This window comes from Cornus florida, unplaced genomic scaffold (genome assembly GCF_030987335.1).
Source record: "Cornus florida cultivar Cherokee Brave unplaced genomic scaffold, ASM3098733v1 CherokeeBrave_3.0.0_Hap2_Chr08, whole genome shotgun sequence".
Lineage (NCBI taxonomy): Eukaryota > Viridiplantae > Streptophyta > Magnoliopsida > Cornales > Cornaceae > Cornus > Cornus florida.
Genome location: NW_026775578.1, coordinates 11,420,311 through 11,440,874, shown reverse-complemented (window position 1 = coordinate 11,440,874; position 20,564 = coordinate 11,420,311). Strand labels below are relative to the sequence as shown.

The 20,564-nt window shown below is 36.1% G+C and overlaps 4 protein-coding genes across 4 annotated transcripts; 2 read left to right on the top strand and 2 right to left on the bottom strand.

Moving 5' to 3' along the window:
• Window positions 1-1,283: 1,283 nt before the first annotated feature.
• LOC132269353 (uncharacterized) lies at window positions 1,284-4,113 on the top strand. Its single transcript, XM_059770515.1, has 4 exons — window positions 1,284-1,646; window positions 2,860-2,905; window positions 2,992-3,152; window positions 3,311-4,113. The coding sequence occupies exons 1-4, from the start codon at window positions 1,431-1,433 to the stop codon at window positions 3,911-3,913; spliced, it is 1,026 nt and encodes a 341-aa protein (XP_059626498.1). The 5' UTR covers window positions 1,284-1,430; the 3' UTR covers window positions 3,914-4,113.
• Window positions 4,114-4,510: 397 nt separating this feature from the next.
• LOC132269715 (putative receptor-like protein kinase At3g47110) lies at window positions 4,511-7,918 on the bottom strand. The gene is made up of 3 exons (XM_059770971.1): window positions 5,305-7,918; window positions 4,629-5,046; window positions 4,511-4,541 (listed from the first exon to the last, which is right to left on the bottom strand). Exons 1-3 carry the CDS (start codon window positions 7,916-7,918, stop codon window positions 4,511-4,513), a joined length of 3,063 nt encoding a protein of 1,020 aa, XP_059626954.1.
• Window positions 7,919-11,193: 3,275 nt separating this feature from the next.
• On the top strand, window positions 11,194-12,907 carry LOC132269351 (ammonium transporter 1 member 3). Its single transcript, XM_059770513.1, has one exon. The coding sequence runs from the start codon at window positions 11,248-11,250 to the stop codon at window positions 12,640-12,642; it is 1,395 nt and encodes a 464-aa protein (XP_059626496.1). The 5' UTR covers window positions 11,194-11,247; the 3' UTR covers window positions 12,643-12,907.
• A 593-nt stretch (window positions 12,908-13,500) lies between these two features.
• On the bottom strand, window positions 13,501-16,901 carry LOC132269352 (E3 ubiquitin-protein ligase AIRP2-like). Its single transcript, XM_059770514.1, has 5 exons — window positions 16,625-16,901; window positions 15,031-15,181; window positions 14,754-14,820; window positions 14,406-14,640; window positions 13,501-13,889 (listed from the first exon to the last, which is right to left on the bottom strand). The coding sequence occupies exons 1-5, from the start codon at window positions 16,816-16,818 to the stop codon at window positions 13,667-13,669; spliced, it is 870 nt and encodes a 289-aa protein (XP_059626497.1). The 5' UTR covers window positions 16,819-16,901; the 3' UTR covers window positions 13,501-13,666.
• Window positions 16,902-20,564: the final 3,663 nt, after the last annotated feature.

Below are 20,564 nucleotides of genomic sequence, written 5' to 3'. Positions count from 1 at the left end.
GCATGCTTAGGATCAAATTTAAGGGGAAAAATTCACAAAAGGCCAAGAAATTGTAGATTAGAATACCCCTACTTCAAATTGATGAAAATCTCCAATTTGAGTCCAAGAACCCTAAAATTTCGAACTCCCTAGAGTGCATCAAATGATGATTGGCTCCTATCAAATTGAAGGCCTCGACGAGCTCTCTGACTTTGCTTTATAAGGTTCTACCAAATTTCAAAGAAATAGAGCTAGATCAAGTTTGAAATTGCAAAAAGAGAAAAAAATAAGAAAACTATTGAGAGGAGTGATGCAGGGGAGAGAGAGAGAGAGAGGGAGGGGGAGGGGAGAAACCCACGAGTATGAGAAATGGTCTTATGGTTTTTTGTTATTTTTTTTATTTTATTGGTGGGGCCCATTAACTTTTGAAAAAAGAAATCTTTTAACTTTAATATATATATACATATATAATCATAACTATTACAATTGAAGAGCAGAAAATTAATTATAAATGTAAAAAAATTGTTCAGAGTGACAATTCTTGTTTGGAAGTCATAATTTTATTGAGTCGACCGAATAGTCCAGAACACTCGACACAAATTGTTATTAATTAGGTAATAAATAATTGATATAAAACATGACCGTTTAATAACCTATTTAATCTATTTACATTAATTGGATTATATAATTAGTTTATTAACTTAAGTATAAAATATAAATATAATTAGAAAAATGAATTCATTCAAATGAGGATAATTGGGACAATATAATTACTAACAAAAATATAAATATTAATTTTATATTAAAATAACAAAAATATTCATAGTTATTGGGGAATTAATCGGACTGAATTAACACAATTATGACACGGTTAATTTAACGGGTTGATGTTCAAAATACGAATTGGAACAATTAATTAAATGAGTTGATATAATTATGACTTAAACGTGATTAAAATAAATAAAAATCTACTAATTTCGTATTGTATTTTAGACCTGTTAAGATAGTGTCAAATTTTGTAACCCCTTTGTTAGGGAGGAGATAGGTTGAGAGATTTTCATTTTTAGTGGATTAGCGAACAAATAAAATCTACTTAAGACATAGTAACACCCATGTAACCTATAAGAAATTGATTTTTATATGTAGGACTAAGACCTAACTTATCAAGCAGAACAGAGGAATAGGGACAAAAATAAGATCCGGTAAAACACAGTAAGACCTTAAAAATCTGAGTTAGTTGAGATCCATTTAGAATTCTAAAACGAGATCTCAACAACACAACAACATCATTGAGATAACAGAATCACTGTGATGTTGCCACCACATTAGATCTAACCTGCTGCCATCATTTTCTTACACTTCTTATCTTATATATACACACACATACATACACGTCCTAGTAGCCAACACCAATCCCCCCCTCTCTCTCTCTAACCTGCATTGGTTGGAAGATGGATACTCTTATTATAAGATCATCCGCCAAGATCTTTACAAAAGAAACTTTACCATTATCAAGAAGAACTCTTGTCGGTAAATGTTCTGATACCAATTTGTTCCGACCTTGGCCATTTGGTGTTACTACTACCGTCTCTCAAAAACCCATTTTGCTTCGACACAGAACTATTCAATGCGTCGCTTCGTCATCTCATTTTTCATCTGAAACAGGGGTACCATTTTCATTCTCTCTCCCCTTTTTTTAGTATATTATGTTTTCTTTTACAAAAAAAGTTTTATTTATTTATTTATTATTTTTTAAAAAACTAATAAACCCATTTGACCAATTTACTCGAACCTTCACCTTTCACGTTAGATTATAGCCTTTATAGGTCTTTTCGGAAAAGGGTTCTTGTGGATCTTTAAGATTCCTTATTTTATTATTCAATTCCCTCTTTGTGAGCGCAATAGATAGTTCCAATTGATTTGATATATATATATATATTTTTCTTAATTTGTTCTTGAGATTCTTTTCTTGCAGTGGCACACCAAGAGACCGGCAAGGGTTTGTTTTTCTATTTGCAGCCATTTTGCTTTGGGCTTCTAAGAAGCCACATACTAAAACTTTGACCAACCTTTTAAGGCATACACAATGGTGATTTACAGTATGCAGGTTTTCATGTTGATTCTCACACACACACACGCATATATATAAATATTGGATGAATAGATTACATTCCACATTGTTGCTGAAGTATCATGGTTTATATCATCATTGTCATCATCCTTATCTTTGTCTCATATGGATATAGTCGTCAAGAATTATTATTATTTTTTGTTCTTTTCTATTATATACCATATTTTATTTAATTTTTAATTTTTCAAAATCATTTTTCCCATGCAGTTTTAGCCGGCCTTTTTGTCGCTTACCTTATAAGCAAACAACTCTTTGTTTGATTCATGCATTTTCGGATTAACCATTATCAACATGTCTTTGTTACTTAAAATGGAGCTCTCAAAAAAAAAACGTAATTGAAGAATGGTAAAATCACAAAATAGTAAAATCTTAATTATATTTCATATCGGTGTCAAGACAAACATATACAGACTTGTTTACATGCCAAAAGACTTGAAACGTAATAGACTAATTCAATTTCAATGAACATCCATAGGTATTGGTCTTATTTCAATGAACATCCATAGGCATCCAGAGTCTAATGTGAATTCCTACCCAAGAATGAATAGAATATGTGTCTTGTTTGGCACAGGATGAGTTTGCTTTACATTCCAAACTATATAATCCGAAAAAAGATTCCAATAGTATAAAATATTATTGGTAGACATATATAATTTTAAGTTTAATATTTTTTGCACATTTATTTTCTTTTGCATTATAGATGATTTGTCACATAGATGATTCTGCCTAATCTTATTTGAATTACACAGGCGTGGACAAGCTTGGATACTGCAAATATCAGGATTCAAACAATACGTAAGTTCTATTGTTTTTCAATTATTTCCATAGCATGTCTTGCAGTGACTTCTTTTCTGTTGATGTGTGATTTCTATCCTGTCCAGAGCCATCAAAGACTGTTCATGTGAAATTCCAGTTAGAGAAGAAATGCCGGTTTGGTGAGCACTTTTTCGTGGTTGGGAATGACCCTATTATAGGTTCATGGAATCCCTCAGATGCCATACCACTAACCTGGTCAGATGGACACATTTGGACAGCTAAACTGGTGAGTAGGAACTCCTTGTAAAAATGTTTCATCTGCTAAAACAGAAGTTAGTGCGTGTGTTTGCTTTAACTTCCAAAAAAAAAAAAAGTAAGTTAGTGTGTGTGTTTGCTTTAATTTCCAAAAAAGAGTTTATTTCTGATACAGTTTCTATATTCTAGGATTTACCCATTGGAAGGTCAGTCCAGTTCAAGTACATACTGAAACAAGAAACAGGGGATATTGTGTGGCAACCTGGCCCTGACCGTATTTTCCACACTTGGCAAACCGAGAACACAATAGTTGTCGAGGAAGATTGGGAAAATGCTGAACTTCAGAAAATAATTGAGGATCTAGAAGACGAACTGACATTTGATATTGAGAAGGAGACGATCAATATTGGTGGGAACGTGACTCACTCTCACTTAAGAGAGGAACTTATGCCTAAAGCAAATGCGAAATACAAACCATGGATTAGCAGAAACAAAAAATTCATAACTGCAGCAGAGGAAATGAGTGGTCCAAAAGAGGGGTCCTCGAAGCTTCACATTGGAGACAGAGGTTACAAAAGAGATACTGAAGGCAAAAACATAAGGAGAGCTACGACGGAAAGGAATGCAAAAAGCATGGAAGATGATGGAGGGACTGTGATTACAAGTGAAGAAGGTCATGTTCTGGTACCTGGCCTGAATCCACTGCAAGAGACCTCTGCCGGTGAAGCATATCCTGAAGAAATTGGTAAATTCATTGTTGCTGATGCCTCAGCTAGAACTGATGTAGCTTAAGGACTAAAAAAATAACTTCTTGTCGAGTTAAGCTATTTGATGCAAGTACATCTATGCACTAGTTTTTGTCTGTTGAGTCCATCCCATTTGGAAATCTGAGAGCCAATATTGTTAATGTGGTATTGGCATGAAACCCCTCTTCTTCTTCTTTTTGACACATATTGCTTATTGAGAGTAATATCGAGCTTTCTTTGTTTCTACCTGACAATGCTAATGAGAGCCATTTCTTGCTATTTCATATAAGCTTGCAGAAAAATAAAGCAGAAATGTTAAACATCATTTCCAATCTGAGGGACATCATTTTCACGATAAACATGAATATTTACACTACAGTGAAATCGCCAAAGGGTTTTTACATGAACTTCATACTTTACTTGCCAGAACTCAAAAACAGACTACATGCATACATTTTATATATATAGGGAAGCACAAATCTTAAAAGCTTAAATATAAACAAGGAACATGTAGGAAACGTAATTACATCGGCATAGCATCTTATTTCATGATGTGGTACAGATGCAGCCAAACCCTTACCCAATTGGCAGCTTCCACATAATTGGATAAACATACAGGCTTCATCACAATGATCTTCCTCTTTCATATGGCTTCAACAAGCTCTGTTGTACTGCTGCAAGTAGGAAACAGATCAGATTCATTCCATATTAGATCATAAGTAGGAAGTGCCTCATGGCTTAAACTACATCAGAAGTTTCACCTGTTTTCTAGGTGTGAGCTTTTCAGTCCATGCATTCCAATCCCAAAATATTTTTCCCTGATCAAAACCAGTTCCCTGGAAACTTGTGTCATATTGATTCTGTCTAGTGGAGATTCCATTGAACATGCAACCCCAATCCTTAATACACCGAACAAGCACTCAGTCTGTTCATAACTTCTCCAGTTGCTCCAAACCTCAGCCTTGTCTGTTTCTTTTCCTACCTCTATGTTGTATAAAGCTGATTGAACGACAATCTCCATTAGTTGCCCAGGCAATGCTAGCTTGACAAGGTTGTGAAGGTTTAAATTATCTTTAAATTGTTCATCAGTGGGCCTTCTACCTGTGAACATTTCCAACAAGAGAATACCATAGCTGTACACATCTCCTTGAGTTGATACCTGACCTCCCATGCCATATTCTGCAAAAATCATAGAACTTCCCTTAACAGTACTTGTGTCAATATATACTATTCATGCAACAGATTTCGAATATGTACTTTTCCCATGTTTGCTTGTAAAATTAAGAAGAATTTTCTTACTGTGATAGTTATTCTGTATAGATTGCCAATATATACTTTTCCCACGTTTGCTAGTAAAATTAAGAAGAATTTTCTTCTAGCAACAGATGTTTTAAAGAATAGGAACTTGTTAAAACAAGAGGAACTTGAAAAAGTTACCTGGTGCAGTATACCCAATGGTTCCCTTGACCGCAAGCGAACTGGAGTTATTTGAATTAGCCTTCTTACTGGATCTTGATAGGAGCCTTGCCAAACCAAAATCACTTACATGAGCGGTGAGGTCATTATCAAGAAGAACATTGCTTGGCTTTAGATCGCAATGAACCACAGGCATCTGCGAGAAATGGTGAAGATAATGCAGCGCAGAAGCCACATCTATTGCAATGTTTATCCTCTCGAGAAGGTCTAAACTCCTCCGTTGTATTTGCCCATCTTCTGGATGCAACCATTTCTCCAAGCTCCCATTTGGCATGAACTCATATACTAAAGCTTTGAAATCATTTCTCTCAAAATCAATACTTGAGCAAGCAGTAAGAACCTTGACAAGATTTCGGTGCCGTATATTCCTCAAGATTTGGCATTCAGCCATAAAGCTCTTGAAAGCTCCTCGCTGCTGAAGTTTAAGTACCTTAACTGCAACGGTGGTTTCTTCTGGACCTAGAATTCCTTTATAGACGGTGCCAAAATTTCCTGAACCAATCAAGTTGCTCAGAGAGAATCCGCCAGTCGCATTGAGGAGCTCTTCATAGGAAATCCTGTGGTAAATTCTCCCAAATGAAGATGTGAAAAGAGGTTTCTTCTGCAACTTTCTTGTCCAGCAAACAAAAGTCAGCAACAGTGTCAGAGCTAAGGCAAAAACAACAATGACAATCAGCACAATAAGTTTGAGAGCAATATGCTTGCCGGGTTTCTTTTGCTCTTTTATTGTGCACAGGCGCAAATGCAGCTCTTCAATCCCCCCACAAAGGTTGATGTTGCCTAAGATTTCAATTGCACTTGCATTTTTGAAGACTCCTTGTACAGGTACCTCACCCTCAAGATTGTTGAAAGACAGATTCAAATTTTGCAAGTAGGAGGAGAAGTTCACCATGTATAGTGGAATTTGGCCAGATAAGTGGTTGTTGGAGAGATCTAAATATTGAATACCTTTCAATCCACTTAAATTAGGAATGGTCCCTTGAAAGAAGTTGGCTTGCAGATAAAGTGTTTCCAATGCCAAACACTTCCCTATTGTGCTTGGAATATCGCCAGAAAATTTGTTGTACGAGACATCTAGATAAACAAGATTTCTCAAGTTTTCAGTTTCTGGTGGCAGGGAACCATACATGGAGTTATGAGACAAGTTAAGGTCTACCAAGGATGAAAGACCAATGAGTGGCATGGGTATGGTGCCATTGAATTTATTATGACAAAGGTGCACAATTTGCAGCGATTTGCAGTTTTCAAGACTTGATGGTATGATTCCTTCTAAGCTGTTATTGTACAAACTAAGTATTAACAGCTGACTGATGTTGCCAAAGGAAGAAGGGATCGCCCCCCTCAATCTGTTTGCGCCCAAAAATAGTTTTTTCAAATTTAGAAGCTTCCCAATTGAGTCGGGAATATTTCCTGTCAACAAGTTTTGCTCTAAGCTAAGTTGATTTAAGTTAACAAGTCTTGAGATCTCTGTAGGAATTCTTCCGCCAATATTGTTTCCTGCTAGCTCTAGCCATGTCAATTGGATCGAGAGATTTGTTATTGAATTGGGCAACTCGCCTCCGAAATGGTTGTTGCTCAACTCCAGCAATTGTAACTTGCTGCAATTGATTAAAGAAGTGATAAAACTCAAATCATCCCCCAAACTACTTCCAAGAAGATTGCCAAAGACATTGAGATTCAATAAGTTCTGTAGGTTGCCAAAAGACATAGGTATGCTTCCTGTGAAATTGTTTGAAGGGGCGTCAAGGTATTGGAATTCTGAAACATTGGACAACGAAACTGGAATTGGTCCTGTGAATTGATTTCCTCCAAGTAACAGCATCTGGAGATTTGGAAGAACAAGTCCCATATTGGGATCGAGATTACCAGAAAACTTACATACAGCCAAAGATATGATTTGCAGAGAAGAAAGATTGTAAAGTGGAGGAGGGAACACACCAGAAAATTTATTCTGTGCCACTATGAAAACTATCAGACTTTTCATTCCAGCTATTGCATTTGGAATTTCTCCCTCCAAATTATTATATAGTAGTGAAAGCTGCTGCAGAGATGAAAGGTTTCCGATAGAAGCTGGGAACCTTCCTTTAAGATTGTTGTTATTGAGGAACAGTATCACAAGGTTTGACAGAGAGCCAAGTTCAGAGGGAATGTTCTGTACAAGATTATTGTACTGAAGATCAAGATTGAGGAGGTTGGAGCAGTGGGACAGATTGGCTGGAATGCCCCCACCCAAAGAATTATGGCTCAAGTTCAAAGTTCTAAGCCTTAACAAGCGACCGGTTTCAAAGGGGATGTCAGCATGAAAGCTGTTGCTTGAAAGGTCGAGCAATCGAAGGAAGGAGAGATTTCCAATGTGTGGTGATATGGTTCCAGTCAAACTCTGCCCACCAAGGTCTAAGCTGGTGACTCTTTGGTGTTTGCGGCCACATGAGACTCCGCTCCACTGGCAGAAATGGAGAGAATCATTCCAAGAGGCCAAGACTCCAAGAGAATTGTCACTTATTTGAGACTTGAACTCGCGGAGTGCAAGTTTATCAGTGACATTTCCTGTTAAGGCAGCCAAAGCAGGATTCATAGTTGACAATTTCAAGCTCAGGAGGACGACATGGATGACTAGCAAGAATAATAGGTTTAAACTCACAACTGGAGGCTCCATTTCTTAGAGAGTAAGTGTTTGCAACTAAGAGAAGCCAGTTTGGCAGTTATGATCTTAATGAATAACTTATATAGGCTACTAACTTGACGTCTCTTTCAACAGGAAATGCTTTCACAAGCCAATTGACCCAAATGCCCAGATTCATACTCTCCCAACTTAACAAATCCGTTAATCAGTTGCATTTCGGATTTAACACAGTGAAGTCTACCCTTGGAAGAAAGCATAAATCAAAGTCAGATGCAGAACATTTTGATAATATATTATGATGCTATCAATGAGGTTAGTTTGTGATACGTATGACATGCACCAACACACAGCGATTCGTGCAAAAGATTTATCAAAGAAAAAAAGGGGTAAGCGTGACTTTAATTTGGTATATAATTTTATTTTTGTATTCTTTTATTGCAAACAATGTGGAAATGTGGGAAAATTTATCGTTACACGGCTGATCTTCCAATACCAGATTATTGGTATAGGAACAATTTTTTTGTTTAGTTGGTGAATATAGGGATCTTGCACCAGTGCATGCTCATTGCTCACTACAACATCATGCATTTCAACACCTGAGTATGTAGATATGCCTCCAGAAAATAAGTAGAACCAAGTGAGTGCTTCCCTTTGGTCTTAGTATTGTTGCAACTAAGTGATAGCTGCTATCATAATGATTTGAACTTATCAGGCCTCTCAGTAGACATTGGTTCGGTTTACTTAAATCTGGTTTGTCAATCTTAACCAAAAAAAATTATTATAATCTTGATGACGAGTGTATGAATTAACAGATCAAGGTTAAGGGTTCTGGGATTGGTGCCATGTCATCATCTTCCTCCATAATCAAAACTAGGACTTATTCCATGGACTCGGATGTTGCCCTTACGAAATGTGAGCTCCATGATGGAATTAAATATATTCAGTGTGCCCTTATCATGGTGGTAGTTTAGTTCGGAAAAAGAAAGAAGTGTGAACTAGTAATCGATCCAGCATCCACCAGATAAAAAAGAAATGAAAATATATGAAAGAGTTGCTATATATTCAGTCTTTCATGACATACATGATTTTGATGCAACTAAGGATTGGTAGCAAATTAGGTGAAATGATCCTACACTGAAAAGTACAGGACAACTTAACGCCTCAAGTTAAAGTTAGAATTGGTCAGAAAATTATTTTTAGATGAAACCCCAAGGTTAATTATAAATGAAGAAAACGTATACGAAAATTCAACTTTGTTCCTGTCATTTTGACCAAATCAGATGGTTTACTTTAAAGATTAAACCCTCTGATAAATTGCATGCTTTTGATTTGGACACGAGATAATATTGATTTATTTATGACCATGAAAGCTGAAAGAATTATCTGTAAATAAAGTTAATATTGGTTTGGTCATCCAATTTTATAAATTTTCATCCATGGACTCCCAAGTGGAAATGCTGAAACCTCTAATTAAGAATAATATAATAAACTGCTGCATTTTTCATGTAGATAAACCTGCCCCATTCAGGGTTAAAAAAAGTCCTTATTAATACAACAAGTTAAAACATCAAAGTTCATTAAAATTAAAGAAATTTGACTTTTCTGTTTTCTGCTTACAACCATGGGATAAGGACTCACAATTTACTTCAGTGGTTTAAACCTGCCTCATCCAGGGTTAAAAGCAACAGAATTTGAGAAATTTGACATTTCTGTTTTCTGCTTACAACCATTGGATAAGGACTCAAGATTAGCTCAAGTGATTTATTACAGAGAAAGTTTCAATCTTTTTCGATTGTGATTAACAAACTTACTTTAGTAATTTAATAATTTATATTGTTTTTTTGACTAGGTCATAAAGTGGCATGGTAACCAAAAGTTGAAACCTTGGGAACATTAGTTACTCTCAATTAGTACAATGATAACCAAATTTACTATTTCCATTGATTTTCTTTGTCAATGATAATTTTCATAGCATGCACCCAAAGCTTGAAATGTGATGGTATTCTTAGACCCATTGCTTTTACCATTGATACTAAAAACAATCTCTTATTCAATCCATTAATGGAGGACATCTGCACTTTCTGATGAGGGTAGGCCATAGTGTAACTGTAAATCCAGACCCCACAATGGTGGGAGTCTCGTGCCCTAGGCTGGCCCGCCTTTATCTGCATTTTCTGGTGGTTTATTCTGGGAATATTTATTGGATGAAAAGTTCCAATAGAAATTTAGAATGTCCCAAAGAGGAATTCATGTGCTTCCAAGATGACGGCAGAACAAGATGAATTTGTTCCTTCATATTTTCTAGGGCATGTGAAACTAACTACTCCTTTGTCGTCAAGGATAACCTGGTCTTTTTAAAATTTTATATAAGAATAAATTCCCCCCAAAAGAACTACTAACCGACTTTCAAATGTTCAATAACAACATCATTCCAATAATTAATCTTAGGTTTACAACTCCCTTGAATTATGCATTTAAGGACTAGTTGGATGATACTAAAATAGAGAGATTGAGGCATGTCAGTGATTCATCATCCTCTTTTTGACATGTATTAGCTCATTTTAGAGTCCTTGTCTCTTACCTAATTACAATGTTAAGGAAGCCACTTCATAGTATTTCATTTTTGAACAAGCGAAGCTGCATAAAAATGAAGCACAAAATTTATGCATATTTCCAAATTCTTTTTACCTCAACCGTGTAAGAGAGCTTAGATAACAAAATACACAAATTCTTTATAGTAAGAGTCTGAATCTATTAATTTTCTGTATTAGTTTTCATAGGAGGAGAGGGTGCATCTTATAAGATTGCTCCATTGTGATTTAGAAGTCACGAGTTTGAATCGCGAAAATTATCTCTCCCCATACCGGGGTAAAGACTAGCCTTTTTAATTTTCACTGGAGAAGTATCTCTTAAGCAGAGGAGATGGTATGACGTCAAGTCCTCAAGTCAGGGAGAGAATCCTGACCCGAGTTAATTCGATCAAACCTTGGTCCTCTCTTTTGTACATTTCTTCCTTTCTTTTCTATTTATTTCATTCATAGAATCCTGACCCGAGTTAGTTAATTGGGTTGAAAAGCCTGACTTTATGTCTATCCATACCTACTAGCTCATTGAACCACAATGCACAAGTTGTCAACTGTCAACAACTTGAGTACGGACTGGAGGACCACAGCACCCACTGACCTACCCTTCAACGGAGTCCTTTTTAATATCCTTCTATCTTCCCACTTCTTTGAACACCAACCATCTCTCTCTCTCTCTCTCTCTCTCTCCTGCTTGCAATGGAGGTCTCATGGGAAACCAGTGTCACAGATTCAATAAACACCATTTACCTTCTATTTTCAGCTTACCTTGTTTTTGTAATGCAGCTTGGCTTTGCTATGCTATGTGCTGGCTCTGTCCGAGCCAAGAATGCCATGAACATTATGCTCACCAATGTGGTTGATGCTGTTGTTGGTAGCATCTCCTACTACCTCTTCGGCTTCGCTTTCGCCTTCGGAGATGGTTCCAATTCAAACCCATTCATTGGCACCCAATTCTTTGCTCTCAAAAACATTCCCAGTAGCTCCTATGACTACAGTTTCTTTCTTTATCAATGGGCTTTCGCCATCGCAGTTGCCGGTATCACCAGTGGCTCCATAGCTGAGCGTACTCAGTTCAGTGCCTACCTTGTTTTCTCATTTTTCCTAACTGGTTTTGTTTACCCCATTGTGGCTCACTGGGTTTGGTCATCCAGTGGTTGGTTGAGTCCTAGCTCAAGCGACTTGTTGTTTGGCTCTGGTGCAATTGACTTTGCTGGGAGTGGTGTGGTGCATTTGGTAGGTGGGATTGCTGGGCTTTGGGGCTCATTGATAGAAGGGCCAAGAGTGGGCCGATTCGATGCTTTTGGAAAGCCCGTGTCATTGCGAGGTCATAATGCCACTCTGGTGGTTCTTGGCACATTTTTGTTATGGTTTGGGTGGTTTGGATTCAACCCAGGTTCGTTCGATAAAATCCTCGTGTCATACCCTGACACGACCGATCAAGGTAACTGGACCGGGGTGGGCCGAACGGCGGTCACGACCACACTAGCTGGTTCAACGGCCGGACTGGTCACCCTATTCGGCCGACGGTTACTAGTGGGCCATTGGGATGCTTTAGATGTGTGCAACGGCTTGCTCGGTGGGTTCGTGGCGATCACGTCGGGCTGCTCGGTGGTGGAGCCTTGGGCTGCCATCGTGTGCGGATTCGTTGCGGCTTGGGTCTTGATTGGGCTCAATATGTTGGCACTAAAATTGAAATTTGACGACCCGTTGGAGGCTACACAATTGCATGGTGGGTGTGGAGCTTGGGGTTTGATCTTCACGGGCTTATTTGCAAAAGAGGAGTTTGTTGTTCAAGCCTATGACTCAGGGGAGAGTGGAGTGACGAGACCATATGGGTTCTTGTTGGGTGGGGGGTGGGGTTTGGTTGGAGCCCAAGTGGTTGAGGTTTTGGTGATTGTGGGATGGGTTAGTGTTACAATGGGGCCCCTGTTCTATGCACTTCATAAGCTAAGAATTTTGAGGATATCAACTGAGGAGGAAATTGCAGGTCTTGACATCTCCAGCCATGGAGGCTACGCTTACACTGCTCATGCAGAGGACACCGGTCCTCGCTTTTATGGCGAGTACATGCGCATGCAAGCTCAATCCTGATTCAATGGCCATATCTATCTCTGTCTGGACATTCATTTTGTTTTTCTTTTATTCTTTTCATTTTACCAAGAATTTGTAAGAACTTCAATTAATTTTTTTTTTTTTTTCCCTGAAAGATTTGTAATAACTTCAGTTTATTATTATTTAATTAGAAAAGTGTACTCAAACCCCTAAAAACACTGGTTATCTTCTATCATAATGGAATCATAAAACAATATGTATATGACCAAATAACTGAAAGAAAATTTTGTTTAGTTGAGTTGGATACATGAACAACGAACAATTCTCGAATGTTGAAAGCAATCGTGAAGTTTACAGGTGACAAGCATGCCGGTAATGCAACCTAGCTATATGATCAGCAGAGGAACACAAGTCACCTAATGAGAAGTGATCAATAACAGATCAAGCAACAATATTTTGTTTTGATCTGATGATTAGAAGCATCCATTTCTTTAAATTTCTAAACACCATTATACTACTACTTTTAGTAAACATCATAATACACCATATAGATGGTTCAGAACACTGTCGGTCAAGTTAAATTACTCCATAACCTGTCTAAAGAATGGAACACATTACATGGTAAAACTTGAACCTGTTTTTTGTTGTTCAATTCAGTGCTACCATAGCAAAGGGAATTCTTGGACCTAATGCATATATCTAAAATGGAGACAATACTATAAATTCTACATTTGTTATGTAAAAGCCGTATATTGAGAGGAGGCCTTACACAGCATTGTACAATACATCCATGGATAAGTATTTGTACATGTTCATCATCAATTTGTCATATGTGAGATACTCGAACCAAAATGCTCATCAAGTCAAATTTTTGGCCGCATTGCAACAACTTGAACAGGGACCAAGAAAGTTAAATATATAATGTAGTTATAGTTGATATGTACAAATAGAGATCAACACCATGTTGATCTCCAGAAAATAAAAACCAGTAGGGATTTACCGATGTAGATGTTCATGTGTCAATCATATACAACCAGGCATAATATGCAGACTCTTTCCAGTGTCAAAGTACCCCATACCTCATATGAGAATTATAGGTAATGAACAGAGGTTCTGGAACAATAAGAGGTAACTTTTCTATGTATTTGAACAGCCTCTGTAAGTTATTTCTCAGGATTATGGATAAATCAGTAACTTCATTGTTGTTGATGCAAATCCAAAGATCACCTGACTTCACTCGTTTGAGGTTATTTCGACAAAACGGGCATGACTGAGATCTCCCACGCCTGAGGCAAACAGCACACAAGATATTCATCAGGTCCAAATATATGTTTAAAATTCAAATAAGATCCCATAATTAAATGAATAAAATCCTTCATCACATACTTCACAAGGAAGGTCTGTCAGTTCCACACTGAACAAGCTGATATCACTTATTCAAGGGATTGCCTAACACTCTCAACAGCGATTAAAGCACACTGGATGAAGGGATCCATAGAGAAAATACCCCAAAATGAAATTACCATGATAGAATGGATACACTACGTTAAACACTTTTCCTAAATCCCTCTCTCATACGTTTTTTCATAATTTGAATTCGGGGAAAAAAATGAAGGGGAAAGAAAAAGGACTGCAACTAGAAAGCTAAATGTTAATGGCCGTGACAGTCCGACTACCAGCTAGTCTAACAAGATTCCAGAGGCAGTAGCTTCCGTTTCCTACCATATTAGGACAACTAGGTATATGCAGAAATCATAAAATTTTAAAAATGTTTATCAGACAAACAAGAAACAAGAGCTCACCAATCCCGATAACACTTCAAGCACAAGGAATGGCTGCAATTAGGCAACACAACCTTGCTCTTCATTTCCATGCAAATCCCACATTCTTCTTCTCTCTCTATATCAGCTTCAGAGAGTTTTCCCCTGCTCAAATCGTCCTTCCTTGAGTACCTGAGTGAACTCAAATCCTTCTGTTTTCTATCCTCCACATCAGTTATCCCACTTTGAAGTTGAAACAAAGAAGGAAATATCACAGCTGTTTATAAAGAGTTATACTTGTAAGAATCAGTTGTCAAACATTTAAAGAAAAATATCAACAGTAAAATTTTCAAAATCAATCCAACTTTCCCTTCCTCAGCTCTTACTCACCATAAAATTCTTTGATGCTTGCTTTTCTTTCTTGAACAGACATGGTAGTTTTGCCATCTGCATACGTCTGCATCAGACCACCACTTGGTCACACCCCAACACCAAAAATAAGTAATATTGGAATTACTTTATTGTTGCAGAGGAGGGACTTTCAAATAATTACATTCACAAAAATAAAAACAAGATATAGAAAGAAGTTGGGCTTCAATGGCTAAACAAACAAATGTAAGGACAAGGACGAACAAAGCAGACATGTATAAAGGAGACGGGAACCTACCATATAAATAAGAATTCTAAGCAACCCTAGGGCACCGGCAAGCTGACAATCAGCCCACTGGACGAAAAAAAGGAACAGATGAGCAGCTGGACTGTAAGACAGTCTCATCTGAAGGCATGCTCCATCACACTCCCTTGGATGACCCATAGCCCTGTAAATAATGAGGGGGAATAATAAGGGGAAGCAGAACAAAAGATTAAAAAATAAAATAAAAACTTGTAAGATTCATTTATCCCCTTTTGACATATTATGCTCAAAGGTGCAAAGTGAAATAATTGAAAAATTGCATAAGGACCAATTTGACATATTATGCTCATAGGATTGTAAGCATAAAATAATAATTTTATTAGGGGTAGAAACCTTATAGAGTTGAAAAGTTGACATGTTCCGATTTGCACCTAAAAGTCTCAGAGCTATTGCCCATGAAAAATTCCCAAGCTAGTAAGATTGACATGACAAAACACATTCACTGGTATAATTTGAATTCTGGATTTGCCTCTGCAAGAAGAGGTCATGCTACAAATAGGACTTTTTTGACTTGGTACGTGAAAACAATATGTAAGACCACTGATAAGTTTCACAGATCAGCGCGGTCATTCATCAATTTATGAACATGTTCCTCGACTACCCAACATAATTGTTTGCCAGTAATAAAATTTACCCATCAATTTAGAAATATAAGCAAATATAAGCTGACCCATAATATTCCTCAAGCGTTTCACTTAAGCCAACTTATTTTTATCCTTCCGAGAAACGTCATCCCCAATCCCATCTCTATGAGTAAGTCTTATGAACAATTTCACTTGGCAAGACTCTCACATCACATCTCGAAGACTGAGAGTTTGAATCTCCTTGGGACCACCCCACATAATTTCCCGGTAAATGTTCGGTGCATGTGGGACGAGTAATTCTATGTGTTCGGTGGTGGACTGGGTGCTCTAACACCAACATCACAAAACAAAATAAAACAACAAACAAACAAAAAAACTCACTTTTAAGACTTATACTCAAGGCACAGCTTTCTCTCAAAAGCACTAAAAAGTAGTAGTAGTTTATAACCCATCCAATAGATGCATAACCTTTTCATATTTTCTTCCTTTACCGAATTAAGGCAATCACCATCACATGAAAAAACAATAGAGTGAACTTTCAAACAAGTTCAGAATGTTTTGCTAATTTAGTGGAAGACTTAAATTAAACACCAAAGTTTCGCCTTCGGTTTCTCCTTGTATTGAGACGAACCTATGAACAAAGAAGAAAAAAACTTGTTGGGTTTGACATTGGAAATCTCACATATCCAGTAGTAATTCAACAAGAAGACACAGAACTGGATAAATAATGGTCTGATGGAAGATCAGTAAAGATTGCTAGCTCAATTAATACAAATAAATATACATATACATACTAACCCTGTGGAATTAAAAGCAGTATAATACTTCACAACAAATTTGGCATAATTCTCAATCTAAACACCAAAAGGAGAATACTCGTTACTTTCTATGACTGAAAGCAAATAAAATCAGATATACAAAAATAAAAATTAAAAATTAAACACACACAAACACACACACGAGGGAGAGGAGGAGAGTTTTACAGAGTGTTGGCATGCTGAATATCTGCTTCGAGAGCTTTAAGAGAATCCATGAACGACTTTCTCATAGCCATGATTTTCTCGCAAAAATAATTCCCATACAAGAACAGAGAAAACAAAGCAATATAAAACCCTAAACTTTCCAAAACAATTTGATAGTCGTTTGACAGAATTTTTTCGTTGGGACAACAAACCATACATACACGAGCATTCTCGCATATAGTCTCTGAACCGTTCCGAGTCTTCGATTTCTTATAGAAAGAACCGGAGAACAGTAGCACCTGTCTGACTACTACATACTCCACCCTTTAATTGCAATTTTATATATTTTATCCACTTAATTGCACTTTGACCCCATACTATCATTTTGTGACACATAAAAACCTTAAATTCTGTTTTCGACCAATAATTCTAGGGGTGAGCAAATAATTCGTCAATCCGGTCCGAACCAATCTGATTTGTGTGGTTCATTTAAGTTTTCAGATATCATGGTTCGGCGAAGGTTTAAAAAAATAATAACCCGCTATTCGCGGTTTGGTTAAAGGATCGAGTCTTGGAAAAACCAAACCGATCCGATTCCTTACCTTAGTTATATATTAATATATTATATATATTGTTTTATATATATATACAATATACTTACTGCATTTCTATTTTTTTTCTTTTATTTATTATTTAAAATTTTTCACTTTTGGATGATTTATAACCCTATTTTGTTATTAAGTAATTTAAGTTTGTGGTTATATATGGTTAAAAAATTAGTTATAAGTTTTTAATTACTCATTTGAGATTTTAATGGGCCATAGAGTATAATCATATTGGACTGTTTGAAAAGTTCAATTCGTGGAAACTGAATCGATCCAATCCGTTATTTCACGGATTGATTTGGTTTGGATTGAATGTCCTAACGGATCGATTCGGTTTCAAATTTCACCAATTCGTGAGGACCATTTCTTTTTTAAACGAAAACCTTTTAACTATCCCATCGACTCAGGACATCTGAATTTACGGTTCACCCCTTCAAATTTCTTAACCATTTAATTATCGATTAAATAAATATGCAAAATTACCTTAATTTCTATTTTTTTTAAAAAAGAAATATGTTCATGAATAAAATATATATCAAAATGGACAATAAAAGTGAATATCACTTTTTATTTAACCAACAACTAACGACAAAAAGGTAAGATACATATTTTTTTATAATCTAAGTAAAAATTATATTAAGTGTGATAAAACATAAAAAATGATAAATAGTCTAAAGATCTGACAATTATATATGTGTGGTGGATGATATCATTTTTATTAATGACGTCATTTCTTATGATACGTTTGATTTTCTATCTCTGTATTACAATTCTTAAGCACATTAAAGTATTTGTATCACAACTCTTAAACTCAAAGGGATTTACTCAAATGGGTAAAGTCAATTAGTCCTCATACCTCAAGAAATATCAAGTTTAAGATTCGACTCTTCCTAAATATAAATAATTTTTTAAGGGTTTGAGAGTATCAACTCTTAAGCATATTTTATTGTATGCCAATTAGTAGTCTTACTTAGACTGAACTGTCAAAAAAATAATTTATTTGACCGAACACTTTTAAATGGTCATGTATTTCAATTATGATTAGGATTTAGACAACGTAAAATATAGAATGATGTTCATGCACCTAATTAATGAATTATATCCGATCAATCTTATGAGAAATTATTAGATAATTCAGGTCCATTTACATTTGGTGGACTAATTAAATCTAAACTTTTGAATTGATAAAATGACCCTACAAGAGTAAATATATGAACAACTCTTAAGTCCCGTAATATGGACCACATACCTTTTTTTCATTACCAAATCAAATAATATATGTATCATATTTGATTTGGTAAGTAAATAAATACTTCATTATTTTTTATTTGCTATTTGTCTACATCAATGATAAGGATAAAGGACTAAATATTGTCCTACAAAGAAATTTTAGCATTGACTTTCATTGAATTAGTCAACAAGTGTGAAATGGATAAGAACAATTTAATAATTTATCCAATCTTATCTTGGTTAGTGTTATAGTAGCGAATCCATTTAAGCCACGTGGCAAATATACTTGGGAATGTGGCAACGTCCCAGGTTAAATGATGAGGGTAAGACAGAGGAAAATGCACAATTGTAGCAGTATATTGTGGCTACAGGCCGGTGAGAGGAGGTTACTTCTTGAGGGGTTACTCCTTAGAAGTATGGATTTTCACATGTGGTTTCCATTGCCTATGCATTTAGGTATTGTTTGATAAAATTGAAAAATAAGTACTGAAAAATTATAAGAATTGAATTTTAAGTGTTTAAAGTTTTTAAGTGCTAATTAAAAACTAAATATTTTTGAATTTGCAGCGTGCATTCAGTGATAAATGATGTATTGTCTTTTAAAATTTTACCTTATTTTAAGTGGTGGTTACAATTTTTAATGATATTCAAATTGTGTTACCAAACATAATTAATTGAATAAATGCTTAATCCATTCAGAAATAAGCGTTGAATTGAGTTTTCGAATAGCACCGCTTTCAAACAGCACCTTAGCGTGGCAAAGAGTATTGTCAAGAGGCCATAAAGAGTATTGGCCTCCAATGTCTCTCTGTACCTCCCACCGCCACCAGTACCCACTACGTATCTCTCTCCCAAATCGAATCTATTAGGGTTCCCTCCACCATACACATCCCCTCTTCTTTCTTTGGTTTACTTTAAAAGGCCAATTGCTTTTTTAGTGATTTTGTTTAGTCACTGCAAAAGGAATGACTTGTGTGACCCCTTCAACGTCTATTTCGTCTTGCTTTAAAAAAATTAAATCTAGTAAGAAAATTAAAATTGTTAATTAGTAGTGTAATCTTTTCTACATGTTAGTGATATATATATATATCACTAACATGTAGAAAAGATTACAATACTAATTATATATAATTTGTTATGAATTCACAAAAGGAGAAAGAATGTTTGACGACTTCATTTACTTGCTGTCAAATGTTCTTCTATCCATTTTCTCTTCTCATATCATTTTATGGACATGATATTCTTTTTCTACAATTAATATATATTTATTTTAAAATTTAATTTCATATTAATAGTTTGGTGTTCCAAATAAAAAAAAAATTTGGCTTCGCCCTTGCGAGTAGAAGGGGCAAATCCAACGCAAGAGCCTTCCACTATTGTGGTGGGTTCACGGAGTATTAGATGATGCAATCTTACATTCGCATGCGGAAGAGACTGTTTTTTTAGTTTCAAACCCACCACCTCCAAATTATAATAAAACAACTTTATCATCTCCTTGCTTGTTTACCCTTGTAACCCAGTAAGTTCTAATCTCATCAGTTCAGTCTCTCCACAAACCATCAGATACACACCATCCTCAGCCTATTGACTCCGACTCCACCTTCCTCCCCACTTCTCTAATCACCGTTGCCACCACAGATCCAAGCCAATGAGCCCTAACGTCGTGATATTGCCCGGTGAGAACCATGATCTCGATCCAGAGCTGCCCTTTCTTTTTTATTATTCTTCAAACTTGAAGCACAAGTAACTAATTGGGTACCCTGTTAAATCCCCCTTCTGTCAACAAGTGGAGATTTATTTGTATCTTCTACCACTTGAGTTGCATACAACAGATGCAGAAAGCAGTACAAGCCAGATATCATGTAAAATAAATAAACAAATGTAACTTGCACCAGGTTTTTGATTTTGCAGAAGAAATTCAAATTCATCATCACTTCAGTAGCCATCTCTCTCAACCTATTTTCTATATTAGTAAGGGAGTTTAAAGAGGTTTTCCTTGTTAGACCTCCAGTGGGGTCATCAAATGCAAACGGGAACAGAAAGGCATTGGAAGGTTTTGTCATCATTCCAATTAGAGTATGCAAGTACATTTAAATTAAATAGTGGTAGTGCAAAAGTCTTTGCAC

Bases quoted from the DNA above. Each gene is read 5' to 3' on its own strand.
- LOC132269353 (XM_059770515.1), top strand. From the start codon at position 1,431: ATGGATACTCTTATTATAAGATCATCCGCCAAGATCTTTACAAAAGAA. The intron at 1,647-2,859 runs GTACCATTTTCA...TGAATTACACAG, and splicing joins ATTTTTCATCTGAAACAGGG to GCGTGGACAAGCTTGGATAC. The intron at 3,153-3,310 runs GTGAGTAGGAAC...TCTATATTCTAG, and splicing joins ACATTTGGACAGCTAAACTG to GATTTACCCATTGGAAGGTC.
- LOC132269715 (XM_059770971.1), bottom strand. From the start codon at position 7,918: ATGAATCCTGCTTTGGCTGCCTTAACAGGAAATGTCACTGATAAACTT. The intron at 5,047-5,304 runs GTAACTTTTTCA...TGATTTTTGCAG, and splicing joins CATTGGGTATACTGCACCAG to AATATGGCATGGGAGGTCAG. The intron at 4,542-4,628 runs GTGAAACTTCTG...TCCTACTTGCAG, and splicing joins AGCTCACACCTAGAAAACAG to CAGTACAACAGAGCTTGTTG.
- LOC132269351 (XM_059770513.1), top strand. From the start codon at position 11,248: ATGGAGGTCTCATGGGAAACCAGTGTCACAGATTCAATAAACACCATT.
- LOC132269352 (XM_059770514.1), bottom strand. From the start codon at position 16,818: ATGGTTTGTTGTCCCAACGAAAAAATTCTGTCAAACGACTATCAAATT. The intron at 14,641-14,753 runs GTGAGTAAGAGC...CTTTATAAACAG, and splicing joins AAGCATCAAAGAATTTTATG to CTGTGATATTTCCTTCTTTG. The intron at 13,890-14,405 runs GTGAGCTCTTGT...TGTTTGCCTCAG, and splicing joins TTGAAGTGTTATCGGGATTG to GCGTGGGAGATCTCAGTCAT.